The 17,658-nt window shown below is 56.8% G+C and overlaps 1 protein-coding gene across 1 annotated transcript in view; it reads right to left on the bottom strand.

Moving 5' to 3' along the window:
- ZFYVE28 (zinc finger FYVE-type containing 28) overlaps positions 1-17,658 on the bottom strand; it is a 113,734-nt gene that overhangs the window by 43,338 nt on the left and 52,738 nt on the right. Inside the window, exons 3-6 of the mRNA XM_060013081.1 lie at positions 10,872-11,009; positions 9,420-9,622; positions 8,208-8,297; positions 3,294-3,383 (exon numbers count right to left, since the gene is read on the bottom strand). Of these exons, the coding sequence (XP_059869064.1) occupies positions 3,294-3,383; positions 8,208-8,297; positions 9,420-9,622; positions 10,872-11,009 (521 nt within the window). The remainder of the gene's footprint in view (positions 1-3,293; positions 3,384-8,207; positions 8,298-9,419; positions 9,623-10,871; positions 11,010-17,658) is intronic.

Raw genomic sequence — 17,658 nt, 5'->3', positions numbered from 1 at the left:
ATGCCGTTGTGCACGTTCAGAAAGGGTTAAAATGGCCAGTTGTACGTCATGCCTATTTTACCACAATAACACGTAACATTTATTGCTTTGCTGTTACAAAACTTATACCTACCGTGTTCAGAAATTTAGTAGAGACGCCCTGGTGATGATGTTTGTGCTTGATACACTGGGAGTTCTTCCCTGACGTTTGGGATTCATCCTTAATGTTGTTTAAATAGCTAGAGTATCATTTTTAACCAATCCCTTAATTCCAGGTCTATACCACCCCCCCCGTCAAATTTTTATGATTAAAACTTCAGTGAAAAACTTTACAAATTCACATTTGTGCCCTGTCAGATCAGCACAACAAAATTCTGCGAAAATTCACTGTGCTACCACCTGTGGGGCACTAAGGACACGTGAGTGAGCGCAGGTGAGCACCCCTGCCCCGCGACACTTACAGGCCCATGGGGGAGGCACAAGTCACCCAAATATCCCGAACAGGCACATCTAGAGAGAGGTGGGAGTACAGGGGTGGAGGTGATGGCTGAGGGGTAAGGGGTATCTTTGCAGTGACGACGATGCCCTGAAATTAGTGGTGACGGTTGCACGACTCTGCAAATTGACTAAAAACCACTGAATCGTACACTTCAAATGGGTGAGTGATAAGGTATGTGAATTTCATCTCAATAACATGGCTTAAAAGTAATCTCCTGGGAGGAAACATGGGAACACCCTGTGCAGGAAGTGGTGAGCACCAAGGAAGGGAGAGGGCGGCAGGTGAGGCGGGGAGAGAAGGTTGGAGGGGACCCTGCGATGTGGAGGGCCGGGCAGGGGGCACTGTCCACACTCGCCTTTGCTCCCACGGGCTGGAGCCACAGGAAGGCCCGAGCCCTCGGCTGCCAAGAAGCAGGTGGGCCAGGGGACTGGACGGGAACCTTCGCTGGCCCGGGAGAAGAGATCCACCCCAGAGGGTCCCTGCACCAAACCCCCAACCGCACCCCAGCATCCAGAATGCTCCACGGCAACTGCTTGCCTTGTGTACGTGTGCGCCTCCCTCACGGTCATCCCCATACCTCTGGGGACAAGCACAGGGCCGGCATGCAGTAGGTGCTTAATACATGCTCACAGGTGAATCCAGGAAGGAGTGAGTCCTGGGCCCCAAGCTGGGCAGCAGTGGCCTCTGTGGACAGCGAGGAATTGAGAGAGGGAGCCGGGTGGCTGCACTGTGGGTCCCACAGGAACCCTGTGAGTGTCCCTAAGGTGGCGGCTGGCTCCAGGACCAGCTGCTTACAAGCCAGTTCTCCCCGCCCCTTCTGGTTAAGCCTGGCGCTCCTCAGATCCTCAGACCCACAGCCTGGCTGTGAGGTGGGAGACCTGCTTCTGATGGGGGGCTGGGGGCTCTAGGGGGCCTGAGGGCTTCTCAGTGGCTGCCGTGAAGCCCCCAGACTCTGGGCTCCTGTCCCGCCTCCACTTCAACTTCAGACCCAGCCTCTCTTCGCTGCGACTCAGAGCCTCCCCTCATGACCTCAGAGGTCCCGCGGCTCCGCTTCCAGGCCTCCCTCCAGCCTAAGCTGGAGAGGACCCCACGCGAGGCCTCCAGGAGGTGCCCGACAGGAAAAAGGCCCTGCCCAGGGCACTCCCGAGGCAAGGACCCAGACAAGTTCAGGTGTCAGAAGGTGGCCTGAGGTCAGCAGAGAGGGCCCAGTGACCCCACTCAGGGAGAAGTGGCCTTGGAAGGCCAGCTCGGTGAGCATGGCGAGGCTGGACAGCGCCACCCTGCACACCCTAGCCTTGGGCCGCCGGCACCGGGGAGCCGCAAGGAGCTGAACACACACCACGGACTCGAGCACAGAAACCCAGAAACATGTGTTTCCGTTCAACGTCCTTGCTTTTATCTTAAGACAGGCGTGCTGTCTAAGAGTCTCTGGCCCTCCCCCGAGATTTAGAACAGGTTCCCTCTAAGACAGTGGAAACTGACGGGAGGTTCTGGAAAGGTTCTGGTTCGTCCCAAGACCACTGCAGAGACCTCCCAGAGGGAAGGCAGCCCTGGAGCACAGTGAGGCCAGGAAGAGCGAGGTGGGGGCCAGGCCGGTCCCCAAGCCCAAGGCAAGACTCAAGTGTGGGGAGCTGACCCTGCACACCGGAGGCGGCCACTCAGGCTTCCCCGAGTGCTGGGCACTGGCAGCCCCACCCCGCCTGCCCGCCTCCCCAGGCCCTCCTCGCCAAGTCCGCTCTGCGCTTCGCGGCACGTCAGGCTCCCCGCCACGACACCTCCACAGTCCCGGGCAGTGGAAGCCGCTTCTGGCCCGGCCCAGGGTCGTCTGCCCGGCCTGCTCCCCACCCCTCCCGCACGAGGCACACGACTTGTCCAGCTCCCTGCGGTGCAGGGACGCCTCTCTGTCCCAGAGGCTGGCCCATCCTGCAGCGCTGCCACCGCCCCACGGACCGGCCGTAGGAGGTGCTCACCCGCAGTGAGTTCTCCCCAGGGCCTGTGCCTCTGTGTCCCCTGCACGCTCCCCAGGCCAGTCCACTGACATCCACACTTACGACCGGCTCCCTGCCTAGCTGCACCCCAGCTGCCCCCCGGGCGCCCGTGCCCACCCGCCCCACGCTCCCTCACCTGGCGGGAGGGAAGGTGGTCTGTGTCTGGGAGTCCAGGTGCGGCTGAGCAGCGTGGACCAAGCCCAGGACAGCTGGGCTCTGACCTTGGCTCTGAGAGGCTCCGCAGGGCTCAGCACATGACCGAGTACTTCCCGTCAAGCGTGCTTGACGACCGACCCCACGTGCTGCCAGACGCCTTTGAGGCCACAGACCCCAGAGGCCTAACCCAGCGCTCCCCTGCTCTCAGCAGCCGTGCTCCCCCCCATCGCAAGGCCAGCTGCCGCCCACCTGCCCCTCACCCAACAGGCTCCACCTCCCTGCCAGCCCATGAATCCTCCAAACACGCCCACCACATCCTCCGGCGGGGATCGGGGCACCTCGCCTCTCGTCCCTTCAAAGCAGCTCCCACAGCCCCTGATGGGGCCCCTGTGCCTGAGCGTGGGGGCCTTTTCCCAGGGCTGGGAGTGCACGTGGCTGTCGTGCTCACCCGTCCTGCACCATCTAGGCTGGCTGAGCGGGAGGCACTCGGAACACCTGGTTCCTTGTCTGCTGGGACAAGGACAGGACCACTTGGCAGCTGCTCTGGGGCTGAGCAGCCCCCTTCGGGGTACGAGTACCACCTACCACCACCCAGAGGGGCCTGGCACCACGGACCCGACGATCCTGCCAGGTTTCTGAGAAACGACGGTCCCAGGCAGGGGGACACTCACCACACGATGGCCAACCTGGGGATGGTGAACATGAGGGCTGGCTCGTAGTCGTCAATCATGTCCTGGGTCAGGTACCCGAAGTCCAGGGCCCTGGCAGGGGAGGGAGACAGTGAGCAGGGGCGACCCACGGCCAGACGGGGGAGGGCAAGGCAGCCGCGCAACCCTCACCCACGTCGGCGCTTGGCGGCCAGCTGCTGGACGAGTTCCGCTCTGCAAGGTCCGGCGCAGGGGGCTGACGCTTGGCCTGCCCCATCTTCCCACTTCCCGACCCCACCGCTGACGGAGGAAGCAGGGGTGAGTGAGAGGTGCTCGCCGAGGGGAGCTAGTGAGGACAGCTATGCTGTCAGGCACCCAAAGCGAAAGGATAAACGAGGAGTAGAAACACTGCTCTGAACCATTTCACACTGCCAAGAAACCCGAATTGCTCTCCTGGATTTCTTCTCTCTTGCAGGTATACGAAACGCTTTCTCTACGTGCGTGAGCAAGCGCTGCTGGCATCGTCGTGCTCTAAATAAAGGGTATTTGTGCCATCTTATTCTTGAGTGACTTGAAATATCTCTCAGCGTATAACAGTGAATAATTCGTCTTTAAAATTAACAAACTGACGATGCGATATTAGACAGCTTCAAAACTTACCTACTACTAAAGCGCAAGTCACATATAAGGAACATTCTGGATTAAATCTTAGTCCCAAAGTCTATTCAGAAAATCTGACTTCCAACCTGACCCCACATGCCCCATACAAGCCATGATGAGAATAGTGATGATTCACCTCCAAAACCCAGCTCAGCACAGGTTCCATCCTGGCCTGTAGGGAAGAAGAGTGGACGAAAGGAAAGCAGGAGGGGGGGAGTGCGGGCCACCGGGTGACTCCCGGAACCAAGATGAGGAGAGGAAGAGGTGAGGACATGGGGAGGTGGGGAGCTGAGGAGAAGAGGAATGGAGGTGAGGAGGTATACAGGTGATGAGGTGAGGAGGAAGGAGGAGAAAGGAGGGGAGAAGGTGAGGAAGTGATGAGGTGAGGGAGGTGAGGGAGGTGAGAAGAGGAAGGTGAGAGAGGTGAGGGAGGTGAGGAGGCGAGGGAGGTGAGGGAGGTAAGGAGGCGAGGGAGGTGAGGGAGGTGAGGGAGGTGAGGAGGTGAAGCAGAGGAAGGAGAAAGGAGGGGAGAAGGTGAGGAAGTGATGAGGTGAGGGAGGTGAGGGAGGGGAGGGAGGGGAGGAGGTGAGGGAGGTGACGAGTTGAGGAGGTGAGGGAGGTGAGGGAGGTGAAGGAGGTGAGGGAGGAGAGGAGGTGAGGGAGGTGAGGAGGTGTGGAAGGTGAGGGAGGTGAGGAGGAGAGGGAGGTGACGAGGTGAGGGAGGTGAGGGAGGTGAGAAGGTGAGGAGGTGAGGGAGGTGAGGAGGTGAGGGAGCTGAGGAGGTGAGGTGAGGAGGTGAGGGAGGTGAGGAGGTGAGGAAGTGAGGGAGGTGAGACAGGTGAGGAGGTGAGGGAGGTGAGGAGGTGAGGGAGGTGAGGGAGGTGAGGAGGTGAGGATGTGAGGGAGGTGAGGAGGTGAGGGAGGTGACGGAGATGAGGTGAGGGAGGGGAGCGAGGTGAAGGAGGTGAGGGAGGTGAGGAGTTGAGGAGGTGAGAGAGGTGAGGAGGTGAGGGAGGTGAGGGAGGTGAGGGAAGTGAGGGAGGTGAGGGAGGTGAGGAGGTGAGGAAGGTGAGGAGGTGAGGAGGTGAGGGAGGTGAGGAGGTGAGGGAGGTGAGGAGGTGAGGGAGGTGAGGAGGTGAAGGAGGTGACGGAGGTGAGGAGGTGAGGAGGTGATGGAGGTGAGTGAGGTGAGAAGGTGAGGGAGGTGAGGAGTTGAGGAGGTGAGGGAGGTGAGGAGGTGAGGGAGGTGAGGGAGGTGAGGGAGGTGAGGGAGGTGAGGGAGGTGAGGAGGTGAGGGAGGTGAGGAGGTGAGAGAGATGAGGAGGTGAGGGAGGTGAGAGAGATGAGGTGAGGGAGGGGAGCGAGGTGAAGGAGGTGAGGGAGATGAGGAGTTGAGGAGGTGAGCCAGGTGAGAAGGTGAGGGAGGTGAGGAAGTGATGGAGGTGAGGAGATGAGGAGGTGAGGGAGGTGAAGAGTTGACGAGTTGAGGAGGTGAAGAAGGTGAGGGAGGTGAGGTGAGGAGGTGAGGGAGGTGAGGAGGTGAGGGAGGTGAGGGAGGTGAGGGAGGTGGGGAGGTGAGGGAGGTGGGGAGGTGAGGAGGTGAGGAGGTGAGGGAGGTGAGGGAGGTGAGGAGGTGAGGGAGGTGAGGGGGGTGAGGAGGTGAAGGAGGTGAGGGGGGTGCGGAGGTGAGGGAGGTGAGGAGGTGAGGGAGGTGAGGGAGCCGAGGAGGTGAGGAAGGTGAGGGAGGCGAGGAGGTGAGAGAGGCGAGGAGGTGAGGGAGGCGAGGGAGGCGAGGAGGTGAGGCAGGCGAGGAGGCGAGGAGGTGAGGGAGGCGAGGAAGTGAGGGAGGTGAGGAGGTGAGGAGGTGAGGGAGGTGAGCAGGTGAGGGAGGTGAGGGAGGTGAGAGAGGTGAGGAGGTGAGGAGGTGAGGGAGGTGAGGAGGTGAGGGAGGTGAGGAGGTGAGGGAGGTGAGGAGGTGAGGAGGTGAGGGAGGTGAGGGAGGTGAGGAGGTGAGGGAGGTGAGGAGGTGAGGAGGTGAGGAGGTGAGGGAGGCGAGGAGGTGAGGGAGGGGAGGAGGTGAGGAGTTGAGGAGGTGAGCGAAGTGAGAAGGTGAGGGAGGTGAGGGAGGTGAGGAGGTGATGGAGGTGAGGAGATGAGGTGAGGGAGGTGAGGAGTTGAGTTGAGAAGGTGAGGGAAGTGAGGGAGGTGAGGAGGTGAGGGAAGTGAGGGAGGTGAGGAGATGAGGTGGTGAGGGAGGTGAGGAGGTGAGGAGGTGAGGGAAGTGAGGGAGGTGAGGAGGTGAGGAGGTGAGGAGGTTAGGGAGCTGAGGAGGTGAGGGAGGTGAGGAGGTGAGGAGGTGAGGGAGGTGAGGGAGGTGAGGAGGTGAGGAGGTGATGGAGATGAGGAGGTGAGGGAGGTGAGGGAGGTGAGGAGGTGAGGGAGGTGAGGAGGTGAGGGAGGTGAGGGAGGTGAGGGAGGTGAGGAGGTGAGGGAGGTGAGGGAGGCGAGGAGGTGAGGGAGGTGAGGAAGGTGAGGAGGTGAGGAGGTGATGGAGATGAGGAGGTGAGGAAGGTGAGGGAGGTGAGGAGGTGAGGGAGGTGAGGAAGCCAGGAGGTGAGGGAGGTTAGGGAGGCGAGAAGGTGAGGGAGGTGAGGGACGTGAGGAGGTGAGGGAGGCGAGGAGGTGAGGGAGGTGAAGGAGGCGAGGAGGTGAGGGAGGCGAGGAGGTGAGGAGTTGAGGGATGTGAGGAGGTGAGGAGGTGAGGGAGGTGAGGAGGTGAAGGAGGTGAGGATTTGAGGAGGTGAGGGAGGTGAGGGAGGTGAAGGAGGTGAGGAGGTGAGGAGGTGAGGGAGGTGAGGAGGTGAGGGAGGTGAGGGAGGCGAGGAGGTGAGGGAGGCGAGGAGGTGAGGGAGGCGAGGAGGCAAGGAGGTGAGGGAGGTGAGGCGGTGAGGGAGGTGAGGAGTTGAGGAGGTGAGGGAGGTGAGGGAGGTGAGGGAGTTGAGGAGGTGGTGGAGGTGAGGAGGTGAGGGAGGTGAGGGAGGTGAGGAGGTGAGGGAGGTGAGGAGTTGAGGAGGTGAGGGAGGTGAGGAGTTGAGGAGGTGATGGAGGTGAGGGAGGTGAGGGAGGTGAGGAGGTGAGGGAGGTGAGGAGGTGAGGGAGGTGAGGAGGTGAGGGAGGTGAGGAGTTGAGGAGGTGAGGGAGGTGAGGAGTTGAGGAGGTGAGGGAGGTGAGGAGGTGTTGGAGGTGAGGAGGTGAGGAGGTTAGGTAGGTGAGGAGGTGAGGGAGGTGAAGAGGTGAGGGAGGTGAAGAGGTGAGGGAGGTGAGGGAGGTGAAGGAGGTGAGGAGGTGAGGAGGTGAGGGAGGTGAGGGAGGTGAGGAGGTGAGGGAGGTGCGGGAGGTGAGGAGGTGACGAAGTGAGGGAGGTGAGGAGTTGAGGAGGTGATGGAGGTGAGGGAGGTGAGGAGGTGAGGGAGGTGATGGAGGTGAGGAGGTGAGGGAGGTGAGGAGGTGAGGAGTTGAGGGAGGTGAGGGAGGTGAGGAGGTGAGGGAGGTGAGGGAGGTGAGAAGGTGAGCAGGTGAGGAAGGTGAGGTGAGGAGGTGAGGAGGTGAGGGAGGTGAGGAGGTGAGGGAGGTGAGGAGGTGAGGGAGGTGTAGGACGTGAGGGAGGTGAGGATGTGACGGAGGTGAGGGAGGTGAGAGTGGTGTGAGAGGTGAGGAGGTGAGGGAGGTGAGTAGATGAGGGAGGTGAGGAGGTGAGAGAGGTGAGGTAGGTGAAGAGCTGAGGATGTGACGGAGGTGTGGGAGGTGTGGGAGGTGAGGGAGGTGAGGAGGTGAGGATGTGATGGAGGTGAGAGAGGTGAGGAGGTGAGGGAGGTGAGGTAGGTGAGGAGGTGAGGGTGGTGAGGGAGGTGAGGACGTGAGGAGGTGAGGGAGGTGAGGAAGTGAGGAGGTGAGGGAGGTGAGGAGGTGAGGAGGTGAGGGAGGTGAGGAGGTGAGGGAGGTGAGGTAGGTGAGGAGGTGAGGATGTGACGGAGGTGTGCGAGGTGAGGCAGGTTTGGAGGTGAGGAGGTGAGGGAGGTCAGGAGGTGAGCATGGAGCCCTTCTCAACCACGTCAGCTCTTCCTGCAGGGTCTGGGCCCAGAGAAAGGGGACACTGGGGCTGAGGAACAGTCGTGTGAGTGGAGGCCCCGTGGCATATGCACATGGTGCCCCTGTCCCGGTGCAGCCCTCACCCAGGCCCGGGGCAGCAGGAGCCCCGCCATTCCCGGGTGGCCTCACCTCTCCACCGTCTCACAGAACAGCACGATGACCTCCTGCTGCACGTAGTACTCCCGCGGGGACTTCACGGGCACCATGGCCGACACGTAGCTGCAAACAGAGAGAAGGGAGTGAGGGCCATCTGGTACCTCCCGGAACCAAGGTTGTCTTAACTGACAACCAAATGAGGTCCCTCCAACTGGAGCCCAGCTGCATCTCAGCAGCTTCATAAACACACACCCCCAGCATCACCGTTTATATTTTGAGCCAAAGCTCCTCCCAGGGTCAGGCCTCAAGTAGCACCTCCTTGGATCCCACAGCCCTGCCCACCCCGGAACCGCCACTGCCCACTGCCCCGACGGTCCCCAGCCTCGAGGTAGTGAATGACCCTGTGCAGGGCGGGCGGACAACCCCTGGGCCCCCACGCAGGGCAGGGCCAGGGGGTCCACCCACTCCCCAGGTGAGAACATTTTTCTGTCACTATTTTTTCTTGTTATGAAAGCTCAGTTGGAAAGATGTGGAGCAGACAGAGCCGGCCGAAGCTATTTAAGCTCATTTGTGGCGCCCACTCCCTAGAGAACCGGCTGGAATGCCTGACTTCCTTCTGGGGCCCACACGGCACAGGACAGACAGTTTTCATTAACCGGGCCACCGTGGACGGGCTCTGCGGTCCTGTTCTCACCTACCTCCAGCGTCTCCGTGTCTGTGGACACCGCGCAGGCCCCTCCCCGCAGTCCCGGGTCCTCCACAGCCTGTCCTGTGAGGGCCCCAGGGACCACGCCATGTCCTTTGCCGCGGGCGGGCGGGAACGCCCCAGGGAGCTAGTGGGGGTGCGAAGGGCAGACCCGCTGAGCTGGAGAGGCGCCCCCCTCACCCCACGGAGCTGGGGGCCCCAGCAGGCCCCCGAGCGACCTCCACTTCCTCCTGGCTCCTGCCGCGTCCCACGTCTGGGCACAGAGATGTGCTGGGGGCGGGGCGTTGTGCTGACCGTGATCTTCACCCGCAGGACCACCAGCGGCAGAGGTGCTGGGCGGGACCCGGTGTCCCTTGCGTCCCTGGGTCGCCTCTGCCCGCCTCCGCCCCTCCCCGTACGCCGTGCCCCCGACCCCCGCGACGGCCCGGAACCAGCCCGCGCCTCCCTCCGCGGAGTTTTCCTGCTGCAGACGCAGAGCCAGCGGAGCTGCCCACCCCCAGCCCCCCCCACGGGGCAAAGGGTTAGGGTTCCTCGGTCACCTCAGCTCGAACTCGGCGAACAGCACGTCGAAGTGCCTCAGCGCCTCCCGCATCTTCTCCGTGTAGGTGTTGAGGTCCCGCAGCGCCTGGTCGCGGAGGGCGCCGCGCACGTCCTCCAGGCTGCGGGTCAGCTCCTTGGCCAGCGGCCGCATGGCCATGCTCTCCAGCTCGCGGTTCATGATGATGGAGCCAGCGGCCAGGCACTGCGGGCGGCAGAGGGCGTCAGGGAGGCCCCACCCGCGTGTCCTCGGCGCCCGGAGCGTGCGGGCTTCCGGAACCCACGACAGCGGGCGCGGAGCAAGGCCCCCCCCCCCCCACCCACAGCGCCCGAGAAGACTGTACAGCCAGAAGTGGGACCGGACGGCAGAGCAACGGCGGGGCTGGGGCGCCTCATCCCGGAGATGCCTCCCGGGCCTCCCTTCCGGGAGCCCCTCCCTCATATTCCTGCCCCCCTCCCCCCTCCGCTCTGGGGCGCCTGCTCCCTCCTGGTTTCTCTTAGGTGCAGTGCCATCACGGCGGTGAGAACAAGTGCCCTCGGGTTTGGGGGCTCCATGCAGGGGCCTCCGGGCCATGTGACTCCTGTCCCCTCCCCACCCGGTCCACAGACGCCAGGTTCCGGCCCTACTCCAGGTCCACCGCACCGGGACTGACTGCGGCTCCCCAGGAAATCCAGGTGTTCTAGGAAGCAGACGCCTCGTGTCCATAAAGGCTCCCTGCATCACCTCATGGCTTGCACAGCTGCCCCTGACCCTGGGACCCGCTTTGCAGAGCTGAGCACTGAGGCTGGGGGGAGAGACGGCCTACCCAGGGCCCCAGCAGGGACGCCCAACCAGGTGCGGCTCAGAGGAGCCGGGTGGAGTGGGCTGAAAGGGGGGAGCCGGTGGGCACGAGGGCCCGGCAGCGTGGGGGAGGGGGGCATTCCAGGAGTCCTGCAGAGCTGAGGCAGGGAGGACGGGGCAGCGCACACCCCTAGGGTCCCGAGAGCAAGGCCAAGGGGTCGTCTGGGTGTCCCATGGGTCACCACTGGCTGGGGTGAGGCTGGTCCTGCCTCCCCGGGCGGACACCTCCCTCCCGTGCCTCAGGCTCCTCCTCGGGAGGTGAAGACCAAGATCGGAGGGGCTCTGTGAGTGGCAGCTGGAGTGTGGGCCAGGGCATACTCGCCCCGCCCCGCAAGAAGAAACAGTCCTGCGGGTGCAGGACGGGCAGTGCTGTTCCGAATACCAGCATTATTGTAATAAGAACCGCTTTTAGGCCCTACGTGTCTGGGGGCCTGAGAACCTCATAGAAATCACATGTGAGGCCTCGTGTCTATATTTGCTTGTGTATAGTCTCCAGGGAGCATGTTCTCGCCTCCCCGCCACCCTACAGGCTCAGCACCATCTGTAACCCTTGGAGGAGGAGACGCCGGGCCCTGCAGCACCGTGACCCCGGACCCCGGCAGCCACCCACTACCTCGGCGCCAAACCAGAGCTGGCCGGCCAGGTTGTCGTGCCGGATCTCCTCGGGGAACTTGACACAGAAATCCCGTGGGGCGCGGTCCTGGGGGATGCACACATCCATGATCTGGTTAATGATGTTTAACACGTTGTCCTGAAACAGAAACAGGACGTGCGCTAAGACGCAGCTCCAGCTGGCGGCTGACAGGACTGCTTGGAAAGTCGGAGAAGCAAGCCCAGTGCAGGTTAGGGTGACGAGGTGATGTGGTAGCACACGTGGGCCTGCTCTGCAACTGCTACAAGGAGCTCAAACTTTCCAGAAGTATCCAGAGTGAAGAACACACCCTTCCCCACGTCCAGGTGTCTAGAGCACCCGCCACGAGGGCTGAGGGCGCGTCCCACGTCAGTCACCAAGTTCATGGTGCATCGCCCTTTGTGACGGCTGTACCTTTCCCTGCGGAGCCGCGCACCTGGGCTCCCTGCAGCCTCAGCCACGATGACCGCCCCGAGCATCTCTCTGAACTCCTGTACACAAATTTCTTAGGAGAGAGCTGGAGGAATGGAATTGCTAGGTGGACAGACACACAAAAAGTGGATTTTCACCGCCCACTTGCTGTGCTGCTTTGATTAACATATAAGCCTGTGTCACCCTGGGCATGATCGCGACACAGGCAAGACCTGCTGTCGGGACAGACATCACTAGGAGACCACGTGTAAGACTGGTCTTCTCAAACCTGTTTTTACTGCATCTTAAATTACATCCCATTCTTTTCTCAAAATTGTCCTGTTCTTTAAACGTCTACCATCCATTCAGTAGAATTGTAAGAATGTTGAAAGTTTAGTTTGTTTCTTTAATTTGTTAAAGGTAAGATTAATACCCATTCATCCCAGAGAAACTGGAAACATGGGAAAGTGGAGGGGCAGGGACTGTCCTTGGGACAGTGACTGCAGGTGGCACGCTTCCTTCCGGTTCTTGTCCCCGTGGGCTGCTTCCCATCAGCAGCATGGTTGGGATCATCTGTGGACGTAATTTTGTACTCTGCTGCTGTCATTTACTGTTGGGACGTGTTATTATCACTTTCCACAAATCCAGCTTGTGACGGGGAGCCACGTAAGATTCCAGCACACGGACCATCCTTTGAACTCCCTGCTTCCTCTTCTGCTGGACATTTACGTCGTTTCTAATTTACCGTGAGTAAGGCAATCACCACGGCGGACCTGACACTGAATTCTGGGTTAGTCCCTCAGAATCCACTCATCCCTAGAAGCACCATTACAAAGTCAGAGTGTGAAGTGCATTTATAGGCCCTAATTACATTCCACCAAGCTGCTTTCCAAAAAAAGACAGCACACCCTCACCCTCAGCAGTTTCGTATCTCAACAGTCCTCCTCTCCACCCTCTGAGGCTTGAGTTTCATTTTTCTTAGGCAGTAGATGTGAGCGGGAAGCATGACTTTCTAATGCAAACAACTGATGCACTAAACTCTGAAGGAAATTCTGCACCATAAGGAAATCGCACAAAACATAAAAATAAATCCAACCAACATCACGTGGTCCTACTGTCAGCTCTGTTTAAAAGGTTTTCTGGGTGGGCAGGTCTCTTTCTCACGATTCAACGAAGTAATGAACAAACAGTGGCAAAAATAACAGCAAGGGCTCAGAAAACGTCAGCTGGTATTGAGAGCCAGGAATCTTAGCCCAGCAAGGCGGCAGGGCTTACCCAAAGTTGTGTGGCCTTTTAGTGGCAGTGATCCCACCCTGCCCAGCCCCAGGATGGCAGCTGCCTGAGGGTGAGGGCTTTTTCCCTGCACTGATGGGTCCCCAGTGATAGAGCAGTGCTGAACACACAGTGTCCCTCAACGACGTTTACTGGGGCATCTGATTCCACCCAAGGTGGAGCAACATGCATGAAATTTACCTCTTCAAACAACAATAATGGAAGCAAATGAGACAGCGGTTGTCCAGACACTGGAAGTCAGGCAATAAGTGATCCCAGAGAGAAGAGAAACAAATGAGGTGGGAGCTATGACTGCCCAGCTCACTGCCTGGAGGGAATTTTCAGGTCATGGCACAGACAGAAGGTACCCACGTGGGACCCAGCAAACTCCCTAGTTGAAGAGACAGAGCTGAGAGCCCGGGGAGACCAAGGCAGCCAGAATCCAGAGGACAGTGTAGCAGACATGAGTGAGCTGCCCAGGGAGACAGCCTCTGGGGAGGCCCCTGAGTATTCATTCAGCTGGGCACAGGGCCGAAGAGTAGAGAAGTTCACGGTTCACAGGGCGTTGGGTAGATACCGAAAGTGTCTTGCCTCAGTAGCGGACTATTCTTAGCCCCAGACTAAACACAGCTCTGATCCTGCCTAACACCTTAAAGAAACAGGATGCAAAAGGATCAAACCATTTCTAAGTAACCAAACTGTATCACAGAACAAAGCTCAAAAAAGTTTATGGAAAAAAATATTCAGCTCTCAGCAAGGTAAAATTCCCAAGGTTGGGCATCCAATTAAAAAATTACCAGGCTTGGGCTTCCCTGGTGGCACGTGGTTAAGAATCCGCCTGCCAATGCAGGGGACACGGGTTTGAGCCCTGGTCCGGGAAGATCCCATATGCCACACAGCAACTAAGCCCATGCACCACAACTACTGAGCCTGCGCTCTAGAGCCCGCAAGCCACAACGACTGAAGCCTGTGCACTGCAACTACTGAAGCCCGTGCTCCTAGAGCCCGTGCTCCGCAACAAAGAGAAGCCACCACGACGAGAAGCCTGCGCACCGCAACAAAGAGTAGCCCCTGCTCGCTGCAACTAGAGAAAGCCCGTGTGCAGCAACAAAGACCCAACGCAGCCAAAAATAAATAAATAATTTTTTTAAAATTATTTAAAAAATTACCAGGCTTGCAAAGAATTAGGAAAATATGACACACGATGAAAAGAAAAAGCAACCCATCGAAACCAACCCAGACCTGACAGAGGCGATAGAACAGGGGATGAAGGTAGCTGTCATAACTGACTTGTGTGTGTTCAGAAAGTTACGTAGAATCAATGAAGAAACAAAAAGGTCTCAAACTGATCCAGAGACAAAACTTACAGTATCTGAGGTGAAAACAAAAATACACCGGATGGGATTAACCTCAGATTAGACAGGTCAGAAAAAAAGAACAATAAACTTGGAGACATAGCAATTGAAACTTCCCAAATTTATCAGAGAGAAAATACCAATAATAATAATAGAAGAGACCATCAGTGAGTTCTAGGACAACCTCAATATGTCAAAATATGTATAATTCAAGACCCAAGAGGAGGAGAACTGAAACAAAAAAATATGTGAAGGAACAGTGACTAACTTTTTCCCCAAATTTAATGACAACTATAAACTCACAGATCCAAGAAGTTCAATGAACCCTAAGCACAGGAAACACAAAGAAAGCGATACAAAGTCACAGCATAATCAAATTGATGAAAACTAATAAAAAGAGAAAATCTCACAAGTAGCAAGAGAAAAAATTGTACATACAAGGAACAAAGGTAAGATGACATTAGCGTTCTCACTGGAAACAATGCAAGTGAGAAGAGTGGAAGACCATCTTTCAAGTATTGAGGGGAAAATGATAACTTAGGATTCTAAACCCAGCAAAAATAGCTTTCCAAACTGATGGCAAGATAAGAATTCATGACCAGCAGACTCGCACTACAAAAAATGCTAAAGAAAGTCTTTCATGCAACAGGGAAAAGACACCAGATGGAAATTGAGATCTACACGAAGGAACAGAGAGACCAGAAAGGGCGACCGCACGGGAAAAATGCAAGAGCCTTTATTATTGTTTAATTTTCTTTGCAAAACATTTGACTGTTTAAACAAAAACACTGACAATATAGTGTGAGTCTAAACACATGTAAGACGAACACGTATGACATAAAGACATAAGACTACTTTCAAAGAGTTCGAGACCACCTCACACATACAGTAGGAATCTTACAGGGGCTGATCCCATCTGTCCCTCCTGGATCAGCTGCTGTTACTGCTGCTGTTGCTGTGGGTGATGGGGTGGACAGTAATAAAAATAGTTAATAAAATCTAAATGTAATTTACCATATCAACAAACTAAGAGGAAAGGAAAACACACGATAACCTCAACAGACACAGAGCATTTGAAAAAAATCCAACATCCATCCATTCCTGATAAAACTCTCAGCAAGCTATGAATAGATGGCAACTTCCTCAGCTTGAAAAAGAGCATCTATGAAAACCCTACGATAGGGCTTCTCCGGTGGCGCAGTGGTTGAGAGTCCGCCTGCCGATGCAGGGGACATGGGTTCGTGCCCCGGTCCGGGAAGATCCCACATGCCGCGGAGCGGCTAGGCCCGTGAGCCATGGCTGCTGAGCCTGAGCGTCTGGAGCCTGTGCTCCGCAACGGGAGAGGCCACAACAGTGAGAGGCCCGCGTACCGCAAAAAAAAAAAAAAAAAACAAACCTACGATAGCTAACATCACACTGAACGGTGAAAAACACAATGCTTTTCCCAAAATTGATCTATAGATTAAATGTGACCCCAATCAAAAACTCAGACTTTTTTGTAGACATCTACAAGCTGTTTTTAAGTTTTATATGGAAATGCAAAGAACCTAGAACAGCCACAACAACTTTGAAATAGAAGAACAAAGTTGGAGATGTGACGCCCTCTGATTTTACAACTTACTTTAAATCTACCAAAATTATGACAGTGTGATACTGGCCTTAAGACAGATCAGCGGAACAGACTAGAGGACCCAGAAATAGACCCACACAGATATGGACAAATGATTTTCAACAAAGGTGCAAGAACAATTTAGTACAAAAAGGACAGTCTTTTCAGTGAGAAAGGATGGTCTTTCAACAAATGATGCTGGAACAATTGAAAATTCATTTACAAAAAAAAATATGAATGTTGGTTGAAAGCTCACACCATATACTCAAGTTAGGTCAACATGGATGGGAGACCTAAATATAAAACTTCACAACTACTGAAGCCCGCGTGCCTAGAGCCCGCGCTCCGCGACAAGAGAAGCCACCGCAGTGAGAAGCCCGCGCACCACGAGGAAGAGTAGCCACTGCTCGCCGCAACGAGAGAAAGCCCACGCGCAGCAACAGACCCAACGCAGCCAAATAAATAAATATAAAACCTTTCTTTCTTTCTGAAAGAAAATGAGAAAATTTGATGACCTTGGGTTAGACCAAGATTTCTTAGATATGACACCAAAAGGATGATCTATATAAGGAAAAAATAGGTAAATTGGGCTGCACCAAAATTTGAAACTTAGGCTCTTTGCAAAACTGCTAGGAGAATGACAAGCTACTCCACAGACTGGGAGAAAATGTTCGCAAGTCATCGTCTGATAAGGGATTTAGTGTCCTCTTGTGGTCGTCCCTCTGTGCCTGTCTGTGTCCTAACTGCCTCTTCTTGTAAGGACATCACTCAGATTGGATCAGGGCCCACCCCAGTGACCTCATTCTACCTTAATCAGCTCTTTAAGGGCTCCACCTCCAAATGCAGTCACACCTGAGGCGCTATGAGTTAGGGCTTCAACACATGAATTGGGGGCGGGGCGGGGGACGCACTTCAGTGCATAACAACAATGTGGAATTCATTTCATCCTACTGCGCCATCAGCATGATTTCTTAAATCCTCTATGGTTTTCTGAAGCAAGAAGGAAAACGAAAACCCGTGCAAACGTCATCAGAAACCACCTGCATACTCATGTGTGCCCTAGCCCACAATTTTCCTGAAGGAAGTTCAGTTTACGCAAAGGCGCATTACTTAGATTCCTTCTAACTGGGATGAGAGTCAGCCCAGCGAGGCTGAACCGCAGTGCACCTGCCTCACCCTCCACAGTGCCACACGGGAGAAGCTGCGGTTCACTGGGCCTCTGCTGCGTGCCTGGTCAGGCTGGAGACTTAGCTAGAAGACTCCATTTCGGGTCAGAAGGTTCAAAACACCACACCCAACCAGCCTGTCCGGCTGACCCCAGACAGAAGGTATGACCTGAGCGGCACCGAGACCAACGTGAGGACCCGCAGGGGCCCCCGGGAAGCAGAGCCGGGCCAGGCTGGCGTTGCCAGGCGTGCTCTGCACAGATGCCCCCTGCTCAGCTGAGGGTCCACCTGGTCTGATGGGACCTGGGAGGCCTGAGGTGCCCCCGACAGGGGGCTGAGCCACTACCCAGGGCCGAGAAATTCATGACCTCTGGGTACTTGGCAGGGGCGTCCACATCCTCTAGAACTGACTCACAGGTGCTGGGAACTTCAGGGGATGGGGGACCAGCTAAATCTGGAGTTGGGTGACCTCCCCAGGGCAACCGTGCTCTAAAATCAAGGCCAGCAAGTGACCCGGCAGAGTGGGCTGCAGCCAGCCGCGTCCGTCAGACCTGCATGTTATCTCGGTTCTCGTGCTGGGATCACACACATCACCCCATGCTCTCGGCCTTTGTCGAAGCCCCTCCCTGACCGCAACGGCCTGCCAAATGCCCACCTCCCCTGCGCCTGCCTGTGACATCATCCTATGTCACATAGGATGTCACCTCCTATGACATCATCCACCCTCTGCCCAGGGGCACCTCTGCAAGTGAGTGCTGTTGAATGAAGGAATGAAGGAATGAATGAACAAATGAACTGGCAGCATCATGAAGGTCAATGAAAATTAGAAATGGCAAAATGCCTGTTTCGGGGAGTTCCCTGGTGGTCTAGTGGTTAGGATTCCGGGCTTTCACTGCCATGACCCTGATTCAATCCCTGGTTGGGGAACTGAGATCCCACAAGCCGATCGGCACAGC

This window comes from Delphinus delphis, chromosome 5 (assembly GCF_949987515.2).
Source record: "Delphinus delphis chromosome 5, mDelDel1.2, whole genome shotgun sequence".
Lineage (NCBI taxonomy): Eukaryota > Metazoa > Chordata > Mammalia > Artiodactyla > Delphinidae > Delphinus > Delphinus delphis.
Note: the sequence above shows the minus strand (reverse complement) of the source record. Positions and strands in the feature narration are given on the sequence as shown.